General features: G+C 50.3%; 1 protein-coding gene across 6 annotated transcripts in view; it reads left to right on the top strand.

Annotated features, from left to right (window-relative positions):
• Positions 1 to 7,337: 7,337 nt before the first annotated feature.
• Positions 7,338 to 24,678, top strand: part of ZNF341 (zinc finger protein 341) — a 62,360-nt gene continuing 45,019 nt past the window's right edge. For 2 of the 6 annotated variants that reach the window (XM_055266456.2, XM_055266454.2), the window contains exons 1-3: positions 7,338 to 7,446; positions 16,562 to 16,672; positions 21,390 to 21,586. In XM_055266456.2, the coding sequence (XP_055122431.1) occupies positions 7,416 to 7,446; positions 16,562 to 16,672; positions 21,390 to 21,586 (339 nt within the window). In that variant the 5' untranslated portion in view covers positions 7,338 to 7,415. Of the gene's footprint in view, positions 7,447 to 7,857; positions 8,161 to 9,278; positions 9,611 to 16,561; positions 16,673 to 21,389; positions 21,587 to 24,678 lie in introns of those variants that run through there. The other 4 variants (XM_055266457.2, XM_055266453.2, XM_055266459.2 and 1 more) reach the window with 4 other exon arrangements.

Raw genomic sequence — 24,678 nt, 5'->3', positions numbered from 1 at the left:
AAAAAAAAGAAAAGGCAGCTGGGCCCGAGGGACCACTACCACCAATGCGCGGAGACCGGTAGTGGCCCCAAATGTCTGGCTGCGCTGTTATTTATTGGATGCAAAGCAAAAGGGGCAGGGTAAAGAGTGTGAGTCATCTCCAATGATAGGTAAGGTCACGTGTCCACTGGACAGGGGGCCCTTCCCTGCCTGGCAGCCAAGGCAGAGACGGAGAGGGACAGAGAAAAAGAGAGCTTATGCCATTATTTCTGCATATCAGAGACTTTTAGTATTTTCACTAGTTTACTACTGCTATCTAGAAGGCAGAGCCAGGTGTACAGGATGGAACATGAAGGTGGACTAGGAGTGTGACCACTGAAGCACAGCACCACAGGGAGATGGTTAGGCCTCTGGATAACTGCGGGCAAGCCTGACTGGTGTCAGGCCCTCCACAAGAGGCGGAGGAGCAGAGTCTTCTCTAAACTCCCCCGGGGAAAAGGAGACTCCCTTTCCTGGTCTGCTAAGTAGCCAGTGTTTTTCCGTGACACTGAGGCTACCGCTAGACCACGGTCCGTCTGGCAACGGGTGTCTTCCCAGACGCTGGCGTTACCGCTAGACCAAGGAGCCATTCTGGTGGCCCTGTCTAGGCGTACAGAAGGCTCACACTCTTGTCTTCTGGTCACACCTCACTATGTCCCCTCAGCTCCTATCTCTGTATGGCCTGGATTTTCCTAGGTTAAGATTATAGAGCGAGGATTATTATAGTATTGGAATAAAGAGTAATTACTACCAACTAATGATTATTGATATTCATATATAATCATATCTAACATCTATATCTGGTATAACTATTCTTGTTTTATATTTCATTATACTGGAACAGCTTGTGTCCTCGGTCTCTTGCCTCGGCGCCTGGGTGGCTTGCCGCCCACAAACAGCCACATGCTTTGCTGCTTACTACCAACACCAACCAACCTAACAAGATGTCAGGACCCAGCATTGCCTTGTGTGTCGGCACATTCTTCCCCTTGTAGCTGGGAGTCTGATTTAAGCATGAGATTCTTCCCTCCCCATAGAGAAGTTAATTTTTCTGGGGTGGCTGGAGCACTCACTGTGGAGTGGGACACTGGACATTTCCCACTCTCCCTCCTCCCTTCTTGACCCCTTGCCTGGAATTATTACATTACCTACCCCAGGAGCCTCTAAACTGTGATTGGATTCTGTTTGGTGCCAACCAGGTAGCCCTAAGGGAACTGGACATGTGACTGATAAGTGTTTGGTGGATGAAGAGATGCCAGTAAGGGGTGGAAAGTTTGGGGGGGGGGGGGGCAGCCTGACTGGGCAGCCTGCCAGAGGTGGGGCTCTACCTCCCTGGAACTCATTCAGTTGTTCCATCAGTCAAGCGTTCAGTCAAGCATTTCCCAAGTTGCCTCTGTGCCAAGCCCTGGGGTCCAATTTGTGTGTGGGGGTGGTGGTGGTGGGGTTCTTTTTTGAGATGAAGTCTTGCTCTGTAGCCCAAATCTCGGCTACAAGTAGCTGAGACAACAGGTATACTACAGGCATATGTAGCTCATATCTCAGCTTGCTGCAACCTCTGCCTCTTGGGTTCAAGTGATTCTCCTGCCCCAGCCTCCCAAGTAGCTGGGATTACAGGCATGCGCCATCATGCCTGGCTAATTTTTGTATTTTTAGTACAGAGACGGTTTGAGACAAGAGTCTTGTCTGGTCTCGAACTCCTGACCTAGGTGATCTGCCCACCTGGGCCTCCCAAAGTGCTGGGATTACAGGTGTGAGCCACGGCGCCTGGCCAAGCTCCTATTGTTCTAGGTGTTTCAGCAAGAGAGAACAGCATATGCAATATGCATCTATGCAACAGCATAGATGAAATCTACTCTGCATATGCACCTGGTGGTATGGAAATATATGGGAAGCTGGTGGGGCGCAGTGGCTCATGCCTGTAATCCCAGCACTTTGGGAGGCCGAAGTGGGTGGATCATGAGGTCAGGAGATCGAGACCATCCTGGCTCACACAGTGAAACCCTGTCTCTACTAAAAATACAAAAAATTAGCCAGGCGTGGTGGCGGATGCCTGTAGTCCCAGCTACTTGGGAGGCTGAGGGAGAAGAATGGTGTGAACCCGGGAGGCGGAGGTTGCAGTGAGCCGAGATCGTGCCACTGCACTCCAGCCTGGGCAACAGAGCAAGACTCCGTCTCAAAAAAAAAAAAAAAAAAAAGGAAATATACGGGAAGCTGCGAAGGCTTGTCTTGGTGAATCTTTTACTGTCCAGTGCCTCTCATCACCCTCAGAATAAAATCTCCACCCTCCTGTGGCCCAGTCCATCTCTCCATCCTCATCTCCCTCTACCCATACATCACTTATACCCTCGGCTGCCCCTTTACAGTTCTTGGCCTCTTTTCATTTTGGCCTCAGGGCCTTTGCACTTGTTGGTCTCTCTACCTTTCTGTTCTCTTTTCACATTGCTGACTCCAGCTTATTTCTCAGGTCCACTTTCTCAGACAGACTCTCCCTGACCATTCTGTCTAAAAGTAGCTTCCCCTCCTTCCGGAAAAAAAGTATTTAAAGTAATAGAAAATTTCTCTCTTTCTCTTTTTTTTTTTTCCCCTTGTTTACAGCCCATCTCACCTAGCTAGACTAAGACTCCATGAAGGCAAGGATTTTTGTCTTTTGATTCATGCCTGCATCCCCAGCATCTAGAATGGTGTCTAGCACACAGAAGGTGCTCAACAAATATTTTGGAAGTAATCAAATAAATGTGAACATATTCATTTCTTATTTGAATAATAAAACTAAAATGGGCCAGGCATGGTGGCTCACGCCTGTAATCCCAGCACTTTGGGAAGCTGAAGCGGGCAATTGCCTGAGCTCAGGAGTTCGAGGCCAGCCTGGCCAACATGGTGAAACACTGTCTCTGCAAAAAATACAAAAATTAGCCGGGCATGGTGGCAGGCGCCTGTAGTCCAAGCTACTCAAGAGGCTGAGGCACGAGAATCTCTTGAACCCGGGAGGTGGAGGTTGCAGTGAGCAGAGATTGGCCACTGCATTCCAGCCTGGGCAACACAACATGACTGTCTCAAAAAACAAAAAATAATAAATAAATAAAACAAAAACAATAGGTATACTTTGCAGGCTTTGGTGATGCAGACAAACAGAATAGTTACATTGAGAAACCTGCAGGGGAGAGGGGAGAATCTGAGGCCATTGGATCAGTGAGCATGTTAAAGACAGGGAGGAAGGAACCCTGACTTGACCCTGCCAGCGAGGCAATGGAAGGGGGCGCTTACAGCTTGGGGTGTGCCCTCCAAGATTCCCAGGAAGGGAGGTAGGGTGTGGTGTCTTGGAGAAGAGTGGATTTTTTTTTTCTCCTTTTTGTGGAGAATGGGGTCTCACTATGTTGCCCCAGCTGGTCTTGAACTCCTAGGCTCAAGTGATCCTCCAGCTTCTGCCTCCCTAAATGCTGGGATGACAGGCTTGAGCCACTGCCCCTGGCAGGGTGGGTTTTCTGTGGGGAGCATTTGCTCAGGGCTCACTGTGCAGGGGGGAATGGGAAGGGAAATGGAAGTAACGGGGTAGCAGTGGTGTGCACAGGGGTAGTGTTCAGGGAAGTACAGGGAGTTCACCGGCAGAAATGGGCCTTGAGGGGGTGAATAGGCAGAGAGTCTGTGAGGCTATTCTGTGAAAGGGCCATATATACAAAGTGGTCCCCAAATGCCAATGGAGCCAAAAAACCAAGGAATGAGGCAGACAAATTCAGTTTGTCAGTAAAGGGTGTTTTAATGGGGGACCTTAAAAGCAGTATGGGCTTGGGCGGCAGCAAGACAGGGAGATCTCTCCCTCTGTTACCCCCAGACTTAGGGCTTATATTCCACAGGGAAAGAGTTTTAAGTGCTCTCTGCAAGACAATTAAAGGAAACTTCCAGAGCAGACAAGAATGCTGTATGTTTCATAGCTTATAATTTATGCAATAACATCAGGGTGGCATATAGCTTATAATTTGTGCAATAACATCAGGTTGACTAGGGACAGTAAATAAAGTAGGAATCAGGAGGCATTCACGGGACTGGGACTGATCAGAAGTCAACATGGGGGATTAGCATCCAACATAGAGTCACTTTTGTCTCCACAGAGACAACTTGTCAGGAACAGTGGCTAGCAGCGTTCCCCAAGGGGAGAGGAACTTTGAAAAAAACAATTTAAAAAAATTGTAGTTCAGAGATCTCAAACTCCTGGGCTCATGCAGTCCTCCTGCCTTGGCCTCTCAAAGTGCTAGGCTTAGAGCAGTGAGCCACCATGCCCAGCTGCAAACAAATAATTTTTAATTGTAGGAGTTATATAGTGAATACAAGAAAATGAAAATTATGATGTTTGTTATTTATTTAGCTGAGGCTAAAATAGGTATTTTAGTAAAACCAATGAGAACATTTAGAGTCCAATCCATGGTGGTCCCGTTGTATGAGGATGTGGCCATGATCATGGGAGAGATTCATGATTGATGGTGACAAAGATTCTTTGCTTGCTCTAACTGCTTGGTCAGACTTTGGAATCTTCTGCTAGGCCCACCTGTGCACTTCCTTGTAAAATCGAGTTTTCACAAAGAATGCTTTAAGTCAGTTTAGCAGGAACCCCCATCCTTAATATCTAATCATCCTAGATATCTGATCAGGTTCCTCATCTGTCACCATCTCCTAGGTGATGTTGATTACCCTAGCCCATCTTAAGCAAGAATCCTGTTAGGTCGGTTTAGCCCTGATGTTTCCTCTTGGTAATTTTCTATCCACTGACCTCCCTACCCCCAGCCCCCATGATATTCCTCGGCTATAAATTCCCACTTGCCTATTCTGTGTTCAGAGTTGAGCCCAGTCTCTCTCCCCCACTGCAAGGCCCCTTTGTAGTGGTACCTATCGCAGTAGTTCTGAATAAAGGCTTCCTTATTGTGTTTGTGTTTTAGCAAAGATCATTGAACACTTTTTTTCTTTTTTTTTGAGACAGGGTCTCATTCTGTCACCCAGGCTGGCATGCAGTGACATGATCATGGCTCACTGCAGCTTTGACCTCCCAGGCTCAAGAAATCCTCTCACCTCAGCATCCCTAGTAGCTGGGATTATAGGCATGTGCCACACACCTGGCTAATATTTTTAAAAATCATTTGTGGAGATGCGGGTCTGACTATGTTACCTGGGCTGGTCTCCAACTTCTGGGCTCAAGCGATCCTCCCGCCATCTCAGCCTCCCAAAGTGCTGGGATTATAGAGGAGCCACCACACCCAGGTAAATAATTTTTTCTTTTTTTTTTTTAAATTTGAGATGGAGTTTTGCTCTTGTTGCCGGGGCTGGAGTGCAGTGGCGTGATCTCGGCTCACCGCGACCTTTGCCTCCCGGGTTTAAGTGATTCTCCTGCCTCAGCCTCCTGAGTAGCTGGGATTACAGGCATGCGCCACCATGCCCACCTAATTTTGTATTATTATTATTTTTTTAAGTAGAGACGGGGTTTCTCCATGTTGGTCAGGCTGGTCTCAAACTCCCGACTTCAGGTGCTCTGCCCACCTTGGCCTCCCAAAGTGCTGGGATTACAGGCGTAGGCCACTGTGCCGGCCTAAATTTTCTTTAACAATAGCCCCTTCCTTGGTTTCCCCCTCCCCTCTATGCACTCCCTAAACTCTTGCTTGTTGCCCAAGGGTACTTTGAAACCACTATCACACATTATGATTATTGAGAAAGGGTCTCACTCTGTTGCTTAGGCTTGAGTGCAGTGGTGAGATCATAGCCCACTGCAGCCTCTACTTCCTAGGCTTAAGCAATTCTCCTGCGTCAGCCTCCTGAGTAGCCGGTACTCAAGTGCAAACCACCATGCCCAGCTACTTTTTTTGTTGTTGTTGTTGAGACGGGGTCTCACTATGTTGCCCAGACAGGTCTCAAACTCCTGGATGCAAGTGATCCTCCAGCCTCAGCCTCCCAAAGTGCTGGGATTACAGGTGTGAACCACTGTGGCTGGCATACACATTGTAATTAAATAACCTTTAAGATTTAATGTCAGTCTTTTTTTTTTTTTTTTTTTGAGACAGAGTCTTGCTCTGTCGCCAGGCTGGAGTCTGTGGCACGATCTCGGCTCACTGCAACCTCTGACTCCCTGGTTCAAGCAATTCTCCTGCCTCAGTCTCTCAAGTAGCTGGGATTACAGGCACGTGCCACCATGCCCAGATAATTTTTATATTTTTAGTAGAGACAGGGTTTCACTAAGTTGGCCAGGATGGTCTCGAACTCCTGACCTCGTGATCCGCCTGCCTTGGCCTCCGAAAGTGCTGGGATTACAGGCGTGAGCCGCCGCGCTCGGCCTAATGTCGGTCTTTTTTCCCACCTCTAACTCCATGGGAAAGGACCACCGTGTCTCTAGAGCTATTATGGGACTTGGTGCATAGCAGGCCGTTAATAAGCAGTTGATGGAGGATGAATGAAGATGAGAGGGGTCTGTGTGTGTGGGAGAAGTCTCAGTGAGGAGCACCTTTCATTCTGTGCGACTTGGAAAGGACCCCTCGGAGGCTGGGCTAGGAGTGGCTGGGGTGGGTGTTGAGGGTTTATGTGACAGAAATGGGGTCCTGACAAGCAGGGATGGAGGGTGAAGAGATGGAGTTACTTAAGAGATAATGGGATCCCCAGCGCGGAGACCCACGCCTGTAATCCCAGTGCTTTGGGAGGCCGAGACGTGAGGATCGCTGGAGGCCAGAAGTTGACACCAGCCTGGACAAAATAGTGAGACCCTGATCTCTACAAAAATAAAAATAAAAATAAAAATTAGCAGGACATGGTGGCATGTGCCGGTAGTCCCCGCTATTCTGGAGGCTGAGGGGGGCTCCCAACAGGCAGAGTTGAGCGGGGTAGTAGGGGCGGGAAGTCTCTAACAGGGGATGAGGGATGGGAATCTATGTTGCACAGTTTGGGGATCCCTGTGACAGCTGGGTGGTCTGGGTGAGGTGGGATGGGGTCATGGTTTGTTGCAGAGTCGGGGTATACTGTGCTCAGCGGAAATGGGGTCCGTGCTGCAGACCTGGAGGACTCACGTGCTGTGGGAATGGGGGATTCTGTGTCAGAGTTGGGGGGTCCGGTCCGGTGAGATGGGAATGTGGATTTAGATAATAGGGATGGGAAGTTCCGCGTGTGCGGCGGATATAAGGTCGGTGTAGACTTGGCCGTTCAAGTGAGGCGGGGTCCACACTCGGTGGCCCGGTGACTGGGTTATCAAGTGGAGCCAGGGCAGCCCAGGGATGCTGGGGTCCCGCGAGCCTAGGTTGGGTTTCCAGGGCTGGGGGCTCGGCGGCGGCTCCTGGGCGCCCCCTGGCGGCCCCGACTCAGCCGCCGCGGCTCCCACAATGCTCGCGTAGCCGGGCTTCGGCTCCCGTGGCGGCGACGGCGGCGGCTCCAAGATGGCGCAGGCGATCTTTGAGGCCCTGGAGGGTGAGCGGCGGCGGGGCCGTGGGAGGCGGCTGTTCCGCGCTGCGCCCCCTCCCGCCGCACCCTCGCAGCGCCCGGCTTAGGGCGCGCGGCGGCCGCGGGGCGGAGGGCGCCGGGGCCGGAACAGCCGCGGGGCGGGAGGGGCGCGGGCGGGAACAGCGCGGGAGCCGAGGCCCGGCGGGGGAGCTCCGAGGCCGGAACAGCTGGGGAGAGCCGGGCCGGCGGGGAGGGGGCTCGGGCCCGGAACAGCGCCAGCCTGGGCGGCCTCGGGCGGGCGCGGGAGGGGCTCCCTGCAGGGAACCGCGCGGGAGGCGACGGCGGGGCGGTCTGGAACAGCCGCGGCCAGGGAGGTGGCTCGGCGGCGCGCGGGGCCCGGGACGGGGGTGCGGTCGCAGCTGCGGGCAGGAGGGCCTCGGCGGCCTGACCACGAAGAACTTCTGAGGAAGTATGCCTCGTGCTAGGACGTAGTCTCAAAATCAGACCACAGCAGCAGAGGCGCCACCTGTGTGCACAGCCTGGACTCAGAGCTTAGGGACCCAAGCCAGCAAACGCCTGGCGCCTGCAGTGTGCACCGTGGCCCGTGCAGTTTTACAAATTCAGCCGACACCGTGGGTGCTGGCGCGGTGTGCCCGGCCGGGACGCGGTGCTCCTAGACCCAGGCCAGCAAACGCTGGGTGCCGACGGACTGTTCCGTGCTCTGCAAGAACCTGGGATGGGGTTGGTACTCAGGCTCAAAACTGTGGGCTTTGGAGACAGCAAACACCGAGCACCTCCATGTGTGCACCTGCTGGGCGTCAAGGAGGAGGGGCAGCCTTCGCGACTGGGGGCCATGGCTCAGAATAGATATTGTGGGAAATACAGACCAAGAATGGTCTTGGAGGAGTGAGATGAGTTGGGTATACAGATAGAGTGCAAACTCGAAGTACTGGCCTGGCGGGATGAAGCGGAAGCTTTGAGTCCTGCAGCTTCCTAGGAGATCTCAGCCACTCCCTGCACTTTTTTATTTTTTGAGACGGAGTCTCACTCTGTCGCCCAGGCTGGAGTGCAGTGGCGCGATCTTGGCGCACTGCAACCTCCCCCTCCCAGGTTTGAGCGATTGTCGTGCCTCCCGAGTAGCTGGGACTACAGGCGTGCACCACTACACCCGGATAATTTCCTTTTTTTTTTTTTTTAAGACGGAGTCTTGCTCTGTTGCCCAGGCTGGAGTGCAGTGGAGCGATCTCGGCTCACTGCAACCTCCGCCTCCTGGGGTTCACGCCATTCTTCTGCCTCAGCCTCCCGAGCAGCTGGGACTACAGGCATCCGCCACCACGCCCGGCTAATTTTTTTTTGTATTTTTAGTAGAGACGGGGTTTCACCGTGTTAGCAAGGATGGTCTCGATCTTGTGACCTCGTGATCCGCCCACCTCGGCCTCCCAAAGTGCTGGGATTACAGGCGTGAGCCACCGCGCCCGGCCATTTTTTTGTATTTTTAATAGAGACGGGGTTTCACCATGTTGGCCAGATTGGTCTTGAACTCCTGGCCTCAAGTGATCTGCCCGCCTCAGCCACCCAAAGTGCTGGGATTACAGGCGTGAGCGACTGCTCCAGGACTCCCTTCACTTCTTGAAGGATCACAATTCGCACCAGGAAATGGGGGGCGGGGTAGCCCTGTCTCCATCTAGTGGGGTTCCGATTCAGAAGACTGACTGAGCCAGACCCTCCCTGTAGTCTGCCCTGCAGTCTGGTGGAGGAGAGAAATTATAAAACAAGCAATTATAGAAATTACAGAATTATGGAAAAGGTCATGTAGAATAAGATGACCTCAGCTGGCCATTCCTACTGTGAATAACATAAGCAGGAGGTGGTGGATCAGGAAGGCCAAGGTCAGTGGTAGTTCCCTCCCAGAGGCCAGTAGAATGGGATGAGGCTTACTTTCTCTTTAGGCTGTTTGGACTTCCTCATTGCTTGAATTTTTACCGCAAGAATGTGTTTGTGTATTGAGTAATGAAGACAGTTAAAGAGAAATCAGTTCCTAGGACAGTGGGATGCATGCTGGGTGAAGAAAGGGCAGCAGGACTGTGGAGATCTAGGGGAGGAGGGCATGAGAATGGCCCAGGCAGCGGGAACTGCATTTTCAAAGCCCTGGGGAGAAAGGTCTCCTGGTATTCACAGAAGCTCCTTGTGGGTGAGCTGCTAGAGATGGGGTTTGATGGAGCAGCTGAACTTTATCTTGGGATCAGTGTGGAGCTAACAAAAGGTTTTAAGCAGGGGAGCAGCACAATGTGATGTATGTTTTATAAAGTTCACCCTAGCTGCTCTGGAACACACTGGAGGGGGTCAGAGTGGCAGTCAGGGGTCGGGGTGGAGGCTGCTGAGGTTGTACAGCAGAGAACTGGGCTGGGGAACAACTGTGGGGATGGAAAGAAAGTTTATTTGAGATGTATTGGGGAGGCAGAATAGGCTAGACTTGCTGAAGAACCAGAAATGGGGAGTGGGGAGGGGGAGCAGTGGGTTGAGGGAAGACCCAAGGGGTGCCGCCCCAGAGGGTGCCCTGGTGCCCTGTTCTCCTTGATGAGGATTACTGAAAGAACAAACTTTGGGGTGGAGGATGACATTTAATTCGAGTTCAGTTTTACACAGGCTGCCTTTTTTTGTTTTTGAGACAGGGTCTTACACTGTCTCCCAGGCTGAAGTGCAGCAGTGCAATCTTGGCTCAATGCAGACTCCACCTCCTGGGTTCAAGTGATTCTTGCATCTCAGCCTCCCGAGTAGCTGAGACTACAGATGCATGCCACCACGTCTGGCTAATTTTTGTATTTTTAATAGAGAAGGGGGTTTCACCATGTTGGCCAGGCTGGTCTCAAACTCCTGACCTCAAGTGATCCACCCATCTCTGCCTCCCAAAGTTCTGGGATTACAGGCATCAGCCACTGAGCCTGGCCGAGGCTGCCTTTTTTTTTTTGAGACAGAGTCTCGCTGTCGCCCAGGCTGGAGTACAGTGGCGTGATCTCGGCTCACTGCAGGCTCCGCCCCCTGGGGTTCACGCCATTCTCCTGCCTCAGCCTCCCAAGTAGCTGGGACTACAGGCGCCCGCCATCTCGCCTGGCTAATTTTTTGTATTTTTAGTAGAGATGGGGTTTCACTGTGTTAGCCAGGATGGTCTCGATCTCCTGACCTCGTGATCCACCCGCCTCGGCCTCCCAAAGTGCTGGGATTACAGGCGTGAGCCACCGCTCCCGGCCCTGAGGCTGCCTTTTTAATTTAACTTAATTTTTTATTTTTTTGTGACAGTCTCACTCTGTCACCCAAGCTGGACTGGAGTGGTGCAATCTTGGCTCACTGCAACCTCTGCCTCCCGGGTTCAAGCGATTGTCCTGCCTCAGCCTCTCGAGTAGCTGGGATTACAGGCGCTTACCACCATGCCTGACTAATTTTGTATTTTTAATAGAGACGGGGTTTCACCATGTTGGCCAGGCTGGTCTTGAACTCTTGACCTCAAGTGATCTGCCCGCCTTGGCCTCCAAAGTGATGGGATTACAGGCGTGAGGCACTGTGTCCAGCCAGCCTTTTTTATTTTTATTTGTAGAGACAGGATCTCACTCTGTCTCCAAAGCAGGAGTGCAGTAGTGCATTCATAGCTCACTGCGGCCTCAAACTCCTGGGCTCAAGTGATCCTCCCACCTCAGCCTCCCAGGTAGCTATAGGTACATGCCAGGACACCCAGCCAATTTTTTAAATTTTCTAGAGATGAGGTCTTGCTATGTTGCCCAGGTTGATCTTGAACTCCTAGCATCAAGCAATCCTCCCGCATTGACTTCCCAAAGTTAGGATTACAGGCATGAGGCACTGTACCCACGCTGCATTTGTTTAAATTTTTTTATTTTGAAATCACTTTTTCTGTAGATTCACATGCAGTTGTGGGAAATAATAAAGAGAGATCCCATGTGCCCTTGACCCCATTTCCCCTGGTGTAACATTTTGCAAAACTACAGTGTGTTACCACCAGTCAACATACAGAACAGGGGCATCACTCCAAGGAGTTGCCCTTTTATAGCCACACCCTAAATCCTCCCCTTCTCCCACCATCCTTGATGCCTGGCAACCACTAATCTGTCTCCATTTATAAAATTTTGTGATTTCAAGAATGCTATATAAATGAAATCATAAAGTGTATACCACTGAGATGGGCTTTTTTCACCCATCATAATTCCCTAGCAATTCATCCAAGTTGTTGTGTATAGCAATAGTTTGTTCCTTTTTATTGCATAGTATGGCTATTCCACCATTTAACCATTCACTCACTGAAGAACATCTGAACTGCTTCCAGTTTTTACTTTTTTTTTTTGAGACCCTGTCTCAAAAAAAAAAAAAAAGGTAAAAACTGGAAGCAGTTCAGATGTTCTTCTGAACCATTTCCTACACCCTCTATCTCCTCTACTACCTTCTGGCCCTCCTCCCCCACTGCAGTGGGGCTTAAGCCCCCCACCATTCTGAAACTGCCTCTGCAAAAATTGTAACAGTGAGAAAATCATGACAGAGAAAGACGCCTGACCTAACCAATCCCCACCTTGCCTTTAACCTCCAAAGTACTCTTAGTCATCCCTGGGCTTGGGCCAAGCTAACTTCGGCAGAAATTTAATTTACAGTTTAAATGATAATAGCCCTTCCGCAAAACTAAACCGCCTCTGTAAAGCTATTGAAAGACCACCAGGTTTTCACCTGGGCAACATGGGGAGATTCCATCTCAAAATGTTCACTGTTGCCCAGGCTGGAGTGCAGTGGCATGATCTTGGCTCACTGCAACCTCCACATCCCAAGTTCAAGTGATTCTCCTGCCTCAGCCTCCTGAGTAGCTGGGACTACAGGTGCGTGCCCCCACACTTGGCTAATTTTTTCTATTTTTAGTAGGGACGGGGTTTCACCATGTTGCCCAGGCTAAATTTTTTACTATTGTACCTAAAAGTGCTATGAACATTTGTATACAGATTTGCACACAAATGCTAAAACACTCACAATTTTGCATAAAATGGTAGAAGATTCACTGAAGTTTGTTCAGGAGAGCTTGAACCCCAGGCTTGAAACTCCAGATATTGGAAGGAAGTAGACTGGGGTGAGTGAGACTGCCCAGGGACAGCATGAGAGGCAGAGGAGAGAGAGTCCAGACAAAGGAACAAAGGACAAAGTGTTTCCTCAAAATGGAAACACTTAGGGGGTGGCCAGGAGAGGATAGTAAAGGAGGCACGGAAAGGTAGAGAAGACCCAGGGAGGCTGTGCCCTGGAGCCAAGAACAGAGTGTTTCAGGGAGTGGCAGGTGCTGCCAGATGGTCTTTGGTGATGATGGAGAAAGTGTTTTGGTGGAACTGTAACCATCCAATGGGTTCATTTTGCCTGCTGCCCAAATACAGCCAATTTATCAAGACGGGAATTGCGATAGAGAAAAAGTTAAATTCACACAGAGCCGGCTGAACAGGAGACTGGAATTGTGTTATTACTCAAATCAGCCTCCTAGAAAATTCAGAGACTAGGTTTTTAATTTTTATTTATTTATTTATTTATTTATTTATTTTTTATTTTTTGAGACGGAGTCTCGCTCTGTTGCCCAGGCTGGAGTACAGTGGCGCGATCTCAGCTCACTGCAACCTCCGCCTCCTGGGTTCACGCCATTCTTCTGCCTCAGCCTCCCAAGTAGCTGGGACTACAGGCGCCTGCCACCATGCCCGGCTAATTTTTTGTATTTTTAGTAGAGATGGGTTTTACCATGTTAGCCAGGATGGTCTTGATCTCCTGACCTCATGATCTGCCTGCCTTGGCCTGCCAAAATGCTGAGGTTACAGGAGTGAGCCACCACGCCCGGCCAGACACTAGGTTTTTTCAAGGATAGTTTGGGGGACAAGGGAATGGGTGCTGCTGATTGGTTGGAGGTGCAGTCATAGGGTTGTGGAAAATGGTCCTCCTACATGCAGAGTCTGCTTCTGGGTGGGGCTGCAGGACTCATTGGCGGGTCTGGGTGGAGGCACTGGTTGTCAGAAATGCAAAAATCTGAAAAGATATCTCAAAAGGCCAATCTTAGGTTCTATAATAATGATGTTGGGGCCAGGTGCGGTGGCTCATACCTGTAATCCCAGCACTTTGGGAGGCCAAGGTGGATCACCTGAGGTTAGGGGTTCGAGACCAGCCTGACCAACATGGAGAAACCCTGTCATTACTAAAAGTACAAAATTAGCCAGGCATGGGGGCGTATGCCTGTAATCCCGGCTACTCGGGAGGCTGAGGCAGGAGAGTCTCTTGAACCCGGGAGACAGAGGTTGCAGTGAGCCAAGATTGCACCATTGCACTCCAGCCTGGGCAACAAGAGTGAAACTCCGTCTCAAAAAAAAAAAAAAAAGTTGGCTAGGTGTGGTGGCTCATGCCTGTATTCCCAGCACTTTGGGAGGCCAAGGTGGGAGGATCCCTTGAGCGCAAGAGTTTGAGACCGTCCTGGGCAACATAGGGAGATCCTATCTCAAAATAATAATAATGATAATGATATTATCTGCAGGAGTAATTGGGGAAGTTGCACATCTTGTGATCTCTGGAATAATGGCTGGTAATATTTATGTCTACACCTTACCAGAATTTAGGCTCCCCTTATCCTCCTAACCTCATGGTCTTTCATTAGCTTTACAAAGGAGGGTTAGTTTTGGGGAAGGGCTATTATCATTTAAACTGTAAACTAAATTTCTTCCATAGTTATCTTGGCCCAAACCCGGGGATTACTAAGGGCAGTTTGGAGGTTAAAGGCAAGATGGGAGTACGTTAGGTCAGGTGTCTTTCGCTGTTATGATTTTCTCACTTTGCAACTTTTTCAAAGATGGTTCCAGATGGTGGAGGGCTTAAGGCCCACTAGAGTGGGGGAGGAGAACTGGAAGGTGGTAGAAGAGATAGAGGGTGTAAGTGACCCTCATGGGATACTTGCCGTTGAAGGGAGGAGAGATGGAAACATGAGTTTGCAGGAGGGCACTCTGGAGAGCCTGATCGTGTGTAGCTGTGGATGGTTCCCAGGCACAGTGTGGTGAGAGTTGGTGGAGAGTGGCTTCTGAGGAGCAGGAGGATATGGAGGGGAGGGTTGGTGGCGTCAGGAGGGACACAGCCTGCGTTGTGACAAGGGAAAGCATGGATTCAGTTTGGCTGCAGGAGTGGATGGTTTCAATTTTTTATTTTATTTTATTTTATTTTTGAGACGGAGTCTCACTCTGTCACCCAGGCTGGAGTGCAGTGGCGTGATCTCGGCTCACTGCAACCTCTGCCTCCCGGGTTCAAGCAGTTCTCTGCCTCAGCCTCCCTAGTGGCTGGGATTACAGGCACCACGACCATGCCCAGCTAATTTTTATATTTTCAGTAGAGACGGGGTTTCACCATCTTGGCCAGGCTAGTCTTGAATTCCTAACCTTGTGATTCACCCGCCCCTGCCTCCCAAAGTGCTGGAATTACAGGCGTGAGCCACCACGCCCGGCCAGAGATAGCTGGTCTGGTGGTTTCAATCTGCATTGCAGTTAGAAGCTGGGGCAGACATCCCGATAAGAGCTGAGAAGTTGGAGGCAGAGCATCGGCTGTGGGGTCATAGAGAGGAGGCACCATCTGAGTCTTTTGGGAGGAGTGCAGTGTGCCTTGGTGGCCACTGAGATGTGAGGAGGCCTGTCATCCGGCTAGTGACATGGCTGAACAGTGTACTACTGTGAACTTCAACTGTGATAACTGATTAGAAAACATGGAAGAAGTCAGTTTCTCGATCTCCCAGCCACCAATTCAGAGTCTATTGTTTATTGCAGAACAAAAAAGACAGACACACATTGAGAAATAAGGAAGGCAAGGACGCCTGCGTGCACACAGATTTGTGGGGTTTGCGGGGTGTGTATGAGGAAGACTGGCTAACGTGATTTCTGGAGGGACTTTGTCACTTAGGATTAGAGTCAGCCATGAGTAAGACAGGCCCCACGTCGCAGTGGCTTCAACAGGCTGGAAGGTTATTTCTTTCACATGAAAGTCCAGAGGAAGGCAATCTAGGATAGGAGGATGGCTGTGTTCTACAAGGTTCTCAGAGGCCCAGGATTTATCCAGCTTTTTTTTTTTTTTTTTGAGACAGAGTTTCGCTCTTGTTGCCCAGGCTGGAGTGCAGTAGCATGATCTCGGCTCACTGCAACCTCTGCCTCCTGGGTCCAAGTGATTCTCCTGCCTCAGTCTCCCAAGTAGTTGGGATTACAGGCACACACCACCACGCCCAGCTAATTTTGTATTTTTAGTAGAGACAGGGTCTCATCATGTTGGCCAGGATGGGCTCGAACTCCTGACCTCAGGTGATCTGCCCGCCTTGGCCACCCAGAGTGTTGGGATTACAGGTGTGAGCTACCGCGCCTGGCTCCATCCAGCGTTTTATCCTACGATCCTAAGGTTGTCCTTATGACCCAGGATGGTGGATTGAGTTGCTACCACCATATTCTTATTCTGAAAAGTGGAAAGGAGGATGGGACAAAGAAGAGGGTCACATATCAGGCAGTTTTAAGAAAACTTTCCAGAAGCTGCCACATAGCACATTTACATTCCTTTGGCCAGAACTTAGTCATTCCGTAACTATAAGAGAGCCTGGGAAGTGTAACCTTTATTTGGGGGCCATCTTTGTAGCCCAAAATCTTGGGCTCTCTCACAATGGAAATAGAAGAGAATGTATATTGGGGCATAGCCAGCCATCCTTGCCATGGGGTTTTGTCTTGCTTGAGACAGGGTCTTGCTCTGTCAAGAGCAAGTGCAGTGGAGTGAGGTGATATGATCATGGCTCACTGTACCCTTGACCATCCAGGCTCAAGCAGTCCTCCTGCCTCAGCCTCCCTAGTAGCTGGGACCACAGGCATGCACCACCAAGCCTACCTAAATTTTGTATTTTTTTGTAGAGGTGGAGTCTTACTATGTTGCTGCCTGGAATGGTCTTAAACTCCTGGGCTCAAGCGACCTCCCGCCTTAGCCTCCCATGGTGCTGGGATTACAGGTGTGAGCCACCGTACCCAGCCGCCACAGGGGTTTTGCCGTGGGTCTGGCTTGTAAGGGTGATGTCAGAGCATGATGCTGGGCCTGCCTTCCAAAGAGGCTGCATTTCTTTTTTCAGGAATGGACAATCAGACCGTTCTGGCTGTCCAGTCATTATTGGATGGCCAAGGAGCAGTCCCTGATCCGACAGGCCAGAGTGTCAACGCGCCCCCTGCTATCCAGCCATTGGGTGAGTATCTGCTCAGGTTCACTGGTGGGAGAGTGAATGGCTGCCCGCGAAGAGTAGGTGGAGCTCGTGCTGGGCTGTGGGAGTGAAATGCTTGCTGTGGTCCCCAGGACATGCTCTGGTGTCTGAACCTCTCCCCAACCTCCCAGCATGGATCTTTGGGCTCACAGCTTTCTCTGCTTAGCTCTGAGGACACCACTCTCAATTGCTTAGTAAATGTGGGGAGATGGGATCATGATGCAGGGAATGGCTAAGGGCCCCAGTGCCTGACAACAATGCCTGTGCCTTTGCCCTGGAAGTGATTATTCAGCCTCCCTTCTGTGGAAAGAATAGGCTGAGCATGAATTTCTCCTGTTTACTGGCCAGGCCTATGAGGGTCTTCTTTTTTTTTTTTTTCTGTTTGAGACGGAGTGTTACTCTGTCCTCCAAGCTGGAGTGCAGGGCACGATCTTGGCTCACTGCAACCTCCACCTCCTAGGTTCAAGCAATTCTCATACCTCAGCCTCCCGCGTAGCTGGGATTACAGGCCTGTGCCACTATGCGTGGCTGATTTTTTGTATTTTTAATGGAGATGGGGTTTCACCATGTTGGCCAGGCTGGTCTCAAACACCTGACCTAAGGTGATCTGCTCACCTCAGCCTCCTAAAGTGCTGGGATTACCTGCATGAGCCACCACACCTGGCCTGTAAGGGCCTTCTTTTGGAAGTTTCTATGTGAGACTGTGTTCATTTATTCATTCCACAAACATTTTTGTGTACTTGGGAGTCACACTAGGGACAGGGAGATCAATAGCTGGGTTTGAATTATTGTTCTTATAGTTCTTAGCTCTGTGACCCTGGACAAGTGAATTAATTTCTCTGTGGTTCACTTCCTACACCTGTAAAATGGGGACAATTGTTCTGCCTCATAGGAATCTTATGAGAGTACTTGGGATTTGGTTCTAGCTGTTGAAGTTTACCGTGGTTTCTACAAGATTAAAGTTTGTTTTTGTGTTATGCGAAGTCCTGATGGGCATTTGGGCATTTGGTGTGGGCATGGTAAGACTCAGACTCCAGGCCGGGCGCGGTGGCTCACGCTTGTAATCCCAGCACTTTGGGAGGCCCAGGCGGGCGGATCACGAGGTCAGAAGATCGAGACCGCGGTGAAACCTCGTCTCTACTAAAAAATACAAAAAATTAGCCGGGCGTGGTGGCGGGCACCTGTAGTCCCAGCTACTCGGAGAGGCTGAGGCAGGAGAATGGCGTGAACCCGGGAGGCGGAGTTTGCAGTGAGCTGAGATCGCGCCACTGCACTCCAGCCTGGGCGACAGAGCAAGACTCTGTCTCAAGAAAAAAAAAAAAAAAAAAAGAAAAAGACTCAGACTCCTTCTTTCCTGTGGCTCTACTGCCCTCAAGCTGCAGCCCAGGATGGCTGCTGTAGCTCCCACTTTGATTGGCACATTCCAGCCAACATGAATGGAAGAAAGAAGGAAGTGGAAGTCATACCCTTTCGTTTTGTTTTTGAGATGGAGTCTTGCTGTGTCACCCAGGCTGGAGTGCAGTGGCGCGATCTCGGCTCACTGCAACCTCCGCCTCCCGAGTTCAAGCAATCCTTCTGCCTCAGCCTCCTGAGTAGCTGGGACTACAGGCGCCCACCACCACGCCCAGCTAATTTTTGTATTTTTAGTAGAGACGGGGTTTCACCACGTTGGTCAGGCTGGTCTCAAACCCCCTGACCTCGTGATCACCCGTCTCGGCCTCCCAAAGTGCTGAGATTGCAGGTGTGAGCCACCCCACTTGGCCAAGTAGAGACAGGATTTCATCATGTTGGCCCGGCTGGTCTCGAACTCCTGACCTCAGGTGATCCACCCACTTCAGCCTCCCAAAATGCAGAGATTACAGACATGAACCACTATGCCTGGCCAAAAAATTTATCTTTAATTAAAAAAAGAAAAATAGAGACAGGGTCTCTCTGTGCTGCCCAGGCTGGTCTTGAACTCCTGAGCTCAAGCGATCCTCCTCCCTCAGCCTCCCAACGTACTGGGATTGCAGGCATGAGCCACAATGCCCTGTCCATGCCCTTTCCTTTTCCTTTTATGAGGAAGATGCAGATACGGTACAGTTCTATTGTTGTCCCATTGGTGAGAATTGTCACATGACATTCCTAGCTGCAGAGAAGCCTGGGAAATATATTATTTGACTATGAAGCCATGTTTCCCACTGAAATTTGTATTATTGTATAAGAAGGATACAAGTTGAGAGTGGTGTGCACTATGATCATGCCTGTGAATAGCCACTGTGCTGCAGCCTGGGCAACACAACAGGACCCTGTCTCTCTCTTTTTTTTTTTTTTTTGAGACGGAGTTTTGCTCACATTGCCCAGGCTAGAGTGCAATGGCATGATCTTGGCTTACTGCTACCTCCGTCTCCCGGGTTCAAGTGATTCTCCGCTTCAGCCTCCTGAGTAGCTGGGACTACAGGCACCTGCCACCACACTCGGCTAATTTTTGTATTTTTGGTAGAGACGGGGTTTCGTCATGTTGGCCAGGCTGGTCTCGAACTTGTGACCTCAGGTATCTGCCTGCCTCGGCCTCACAAAGTCCTGGGGTTACAGGTGTGAGCCACTGCGTCCTGCCCAATTGCCCAATTTTTTTTTTTTTTTTTTTTTTTTTTGAGACAGAGTCTTGCTCTGTTGCCCAGGCTAGAGTGCAGTGGTGTGATCTCGGCTCACTGCACCCTGCACCTCCTGGGTTTAAGCGATTCTCCTTCCTCAGCCTCCTGAGTAGCTGAGATCACAGGCATGTGCCACCATGCCCAGCTAATTTTGTATTTTTAGTAGAGCTGGAGTTTCACCATATTGGCCAGGCTGGTCATAAATTCCTGACCTCAAGTGATCCACCCACCTTGGCCTCCCAAAGTGCTAGGATTACAGGTGTGAGCCACCTCGCCTGGCAGCCCATCTCTTAAAAAAAAGTAAATAAATAAAAAAGGATACAGTTAGAATTGAGTAACAATTAGACATTTCTGCTACCACATGTTGGGTGCTTGACACAGTGAGCGCATAGCTGTGGTAGGCCCTCAGCAATGGGTGGTGTTAACTGTAGTTAATCATTCATTTAGTTTTTCATTGATTCAACAAATATCCATTGAGAACCTCCTCTGTGTCCAGGAGATATTGTAGTTATGGTGATAAATAAGACACATGTCCTTCCTTTAGGGGACTCACAGTCTGGTGTTGATAAGAAAACTGTTATATGACAGGTGTGCCAGAGGAAGGAACTATAGCCGCTGGCTTTAGAAAGACTTCCTGGAGAGGTTGGTGCAGTGGCTCACACCTGTAATCCCAGCACTTTGGGAGGCTGAGGTGAGTGGATCACTTGAGGTCAGGAAGTTCGAGACCAGCCTGGCCAATGTGGTGAAACCCCGTCTCTACTAAAAATACAAAAATTAGCCGGGCGTGGTGGCGCATGCCTGTAATCCCAGCTGCTGGGGTGACTGAGGCAGGAGAATCACATGAATATGGGAGGCGGATGTTGCAGAGAGCTGAGATTGCGCCACTGCATCCCAGCCTGGGCAACAAAAGTGAAACTCTCTCTCAAAAAAAAAAACAAAAACAAAAACAAACAAAAAAAAAAAGAAAAGGAAAGAAAAAGAAAAAAGACTTCTTGGAAGAGGTGACAGTCAAGCTGAGCCTTGCAGAACAAGTTGTCCTCAGAGAGGCAGCCTGGCAGGGCAAACGGTGGATGCAAAGGCATGGAGGAGTATGATCAGGTGGCTCATTTGGGGACTGATGAATAAATTCAGGCAGGGTAAAGATTCTGGAGTTCTCAACTTTGTAGTGAACATACTTTACTGTTTTTTGATTTCTAATTAATTGGTACCTGGCTGCATATGGCCATCCCTGCAGGAACCTGTGGTTTTTTTTTTTTTCCTTTTTTCTGAGATGGAGTCTCGCTCTGTTGCCCAGGCTGGAGTGCAGTGGCACGATCTGGGCTCACTGCAACCTCTGCCTCCCGGGTTCAAGCAATTCTCCTGCCTCAGCCTCCTGAGTAGCTGGGACTACAGGTGCACACCACCATGCCCAGCTAATTTTTGTATTTTTAGTGGAGATGGGGTTTCGCCCTGTTGTCCAGGCTGGTCTTGAACCCCTGACCTCAGGTGATCCACCCTCCAAGGCCTCTCAAAGTGCTGGGATTACAGGCATTAGCCACTGTGCCTGGCCACCTGCGTGGTTTCTTTTTTTTGAGATGGAGTCTTGCTCCTGTCACACAGGCTGGAGTGCAGTGGCACGATTTCAGCTCACTGCAACCTCCACCTCCTGGGTTCAAGCGATTCTCCTTCCTCAGCCTCCCGAGTAGCTGGGATTACAGGCACCTGCCACCACACCCAGCTCATTATTTTTTGTATTTTTAGTAGAGACGGGGTTTCGCCATGTTGGCCAGGCTGGTCTCGAACTCCTGACCTCAGGTGATCCACCCGCCTTGGCCTCCCAAAGTGCTAGGATTACAGGCGTGAGCCACCGCGCCTGGCCCACCTGTGTGGTTTCGAAAACTCTCAGGAAGCACATAGTTGATGGCTGACACCTGCATGTCAAGTCGCAGCATGCCTCCCAGATTGCTGCTTGTGGTCAGCTGCAGTTCTCTGTCTCATATTGTGATGCCCCTTGACATAGTCTGGCTTTGTTTTCATTACTTTACCTTCATCTGTGGCCTCTTCCCACCACCCTGCGTGTATGACCCCAGATGACGAGGATGTATTTCTCTGCGGGAAGTGTAAGAAGCAATTCAACTCGCTGCCAGTGTTTATGACCCACAAACGGGAACAGTGCCAGGGGAATGCCCCCGCCCTGGCCACAGTCTCACTGGCCACCAACAGCATCTACACACCTTCGGCAGCACCCACAGCAGTCCAGCAGGCCCCAACTCCTGCCAATCGCCAGGTATTTGTTCATTCATTCATTCAACATGTCTTTTTTGAGGGCCTATCATGCTCAGGCGCTGTGCCGGGCACTGGGGCTATAGCAATGGATAAGAGAGACCAAGTCCCTGCCCTTGTGGAGTGGGGCGAGATGGATGGTGCACATGTACTGTTTTCAGCATGTTAAATGCCGAGAGATAGGGGATGCCAGACGGGGATGGGAGGTTTTGCCATATTGTCTGTGGTGCTTGGGGAAGGGCTCTGTGAAGAGGTGACCAGGAAGAATACTATATAGGAGGTAAAAGGTTTTGTATGAAAAATCAAATTGTAGAATAATAAGTAGATAATGTATTATTATTTTTAAAATCTAAAACAATAGTACTATATAATTTCTGCAGTTACTTAAATAAGTAGGAAGAACTTACCAGATAGACCTAAGGAGGTGTGGGAATGAGTTTTGCGGCAGCTGGTTTGGGGAAGGAAGCGGGAGCCAGGTGCAGGGATCAGCAGATGCAGAGGCCTTGAGGCAGGAGTGTGCTGGGTTTGTTCCAGGAACTACAAGGAGGTGAGAGTGGCTGGGACTGAGTGAGTAAGTAGGAAGGTGGGAGGTGCTAGGAGAGGCAGCAGGAGGGGCTTGGCAGATCGTGTAGGGTCTGGCGGTTTTTTTTGTTTTTTTGAGATTGAGTCTCGCTCTGTTGCCCAGGCTGGAGTGCAGTGGCACCATCTCAGCTCACCGCAAGCTCTGCCTCCCGGGTTCACACCATTCTCCTGCCTCAGCCTCCCAAGTAGCTGGGACTACAGGTGCCCGCCACCACACCAGGCTAATTTTTGTATTTTTAGTAGAGACGGGGTTTCACCATGTTAGCCAGGATGGTCTCTATCTCCTGACCTCATGATCCGCCTGCCTCGGCCTCCCAAAGTGCTAGGATTACAGGTGTGAGTCACCACGCCTGGCCTTTTTTTTTTTTTTTTTTGAGACGGAATTTCACTCTTGTTGCCCAGGATGCAGTGCAGTGGCACGATCTCGGCTCACTGCAACCTCCGCCTCCTGGGTTCTCACTGCAACCTCCGCCTCCTGGGTTCAAGCGATTCTCCTGCCTCAGCCTCCAGAGTAGCTGGGACTACAGGCGTGTGCCACCATGCCTGGCTGATTTTTGTATTTTTAGTAGAGATGGGGTTTCACCATGTTGGCCAAGATATTTTTGATCTCCTGACCTTGTGATCTCCCCGCCTTGGCCTCCCAAAGTGCCAGGATAACGTATGAGCCACCGCACCCGGCCACTGGGGCTTTTACTGAGAATGAGATGGGAGCCATTGGAGGCTGTCAAGCAAAGGAGGGACATAGTGACTTTAGTCAGGTCACTCTGGCTGCTGGACAGAGAATAGGTTTTGAGGGAGGGCGAGAGAGAAGGCCAGGAGACCAGTTGAGGGGCTGTGGTGCAAATCCAGGCGGTGGATGCGAGTAGCTTGACCAACATGTTGGCAGTGGAGGTGGTGAGAAAGTGTGAGATTTTAGGAATACTTTGAAGGTGTTGCTGATAAAACTTGTGAATTGATTGGGTGAGGAGTGTGAGATCAAGAAGGGTCATGGGGGACTCCTGATTTAGAGTTGCCACTAACTGAAGGGAAGAGGCTGTGAGGAGAAGGTTTTGGGCAGATGTCAGGAGTTCAGCTGGGCACGTTGAAGTGGAGATGCCTGCCGACCTTTAAACGGAGGCAGTGACGAAGTAGACAATGTAGATTTCCAATTCCAGAGGCCAGAGCAGAGGACCAGGCTGGAGGCATCTGGGGAAGCTTCCAGAGTCCTCAGCCGAAAACACGGTTCTGGAGCAAAGACACCCTGGATAGGGGCTCACAGAGAGACTAAAGGATCCCTCATAAAGGATGCTGGGCATGTCTCAGGATGCCAGGTCAAGGGGTCAGATTTTCAACTGGCTTCCTTTTCTTTCCTTATCCCTTTAGAACATTATCTTCATTCATTGTATAGGTATCATTTCTGCCATCACAATGAAAGCATTCACCGCAGACCCATAGGACATATAGACTGAAACAGGCATCTTCTGGCATAAAACATAGTCATTTTTCTCACTGCTTGACTGTGAGTTTTGCTAGTAGAAAATATTCCCCTCACCCCCTCTTACCTTTTTTTTTTTTTTTTGAGACAAAGTCTTACTCTATTGCTCAGGCTGGTCTTGGCTCACTGCAACCTCCATCTGCCAGGTTCAAGTGATTCTCCTGCCTGAGCCTCCCAAGTAGCTGGGACTACAGACACCTGCCACCATTTTTGTATTTTTAGTGGAGATGGGGTTTCACTATGTTGGCCAGGCTCATCTCGAACTCCTGACCTCGAGTGATCTGCCTGCCTTGGCCTCCCAAAGTGCTGGAATTACAGGCATGAGCCACCGCGTTGCACCAGATATTCTTCTTTTTTTTTTTTTTGAGGCGGAGTCTCGCTCTGTCGCCCAGGCTGGAGTGCAGTGGCGCAATCTCGGCTCACTGTAAGCTCCGCCTCCCGGGTTCACGCCATTCTCCTGCCTCAGCCTCTCCGAGTAGCTGGGACTACAGGCGCCCGCCACCACGCCTGGCTAATTTTTTTGTATTTTTAGTAGAGACGGGGTTTCACCATGGTCTCGATATCCTGACCTCGTGATCCGCCCGCCTCGGCCTCCCAAAGTGCTGGGATTACAAGCGTGAGCCACCGTGCCTGGCCCAGATATTCTTCTTGACCTAAGATACTTGTGGACTTCATGTGGACATGTGTTCAGTGTTTCTCTAGCGTAGATACAAGGAAGTTTTTTTTTTTCTCTTGAGGTGGAGTCTCACTCTGTCGCCAGGCTGGAGTGCAGTGGTGCGATCTCAGCTCACTGCAACCTCCATCTCCCAGGTTCAAGCGGTTCTCCTGCCTCAGCCTCCTGAGTAGCTGGGATTACAGGCACGCACCACCACGCCTAGCTACTTTTTGTATTTTTAGTAGAGATGGGGTTTCACCACGTTGGCCAGGATGGTCTTGATCTCTTGACCTCATGATCTGCCCGCCTCAGCCTCCCAAAGTGCTGGGATTATAGGCATGAGCCACTGTCCCCGGCTGATACAAGGAAGTATTATTACTGAGTC

This window comes from Symphalangus syndactylus, chromosome 24, assembly GCF_028878055.3.
Source record: "Symphalangus syndactylus isolate Jambi chromosome 24, NHGRI_mSymSyn1-v2.1_pri, whole genome shotgun sequence".
Taxonomy (NCBI): domain Eukaryota; kingdom Metazoa; phylum Chordata; class Mammalia; order Primates; family Hylobatidae; genus Symphalangus; species Symphalangus syndactylus.
The sequence above is the reverse complement of the archived record's forward strand: the minus strand, read 5'-3'. Positions and strand labels throughout refer to the sequence as shown.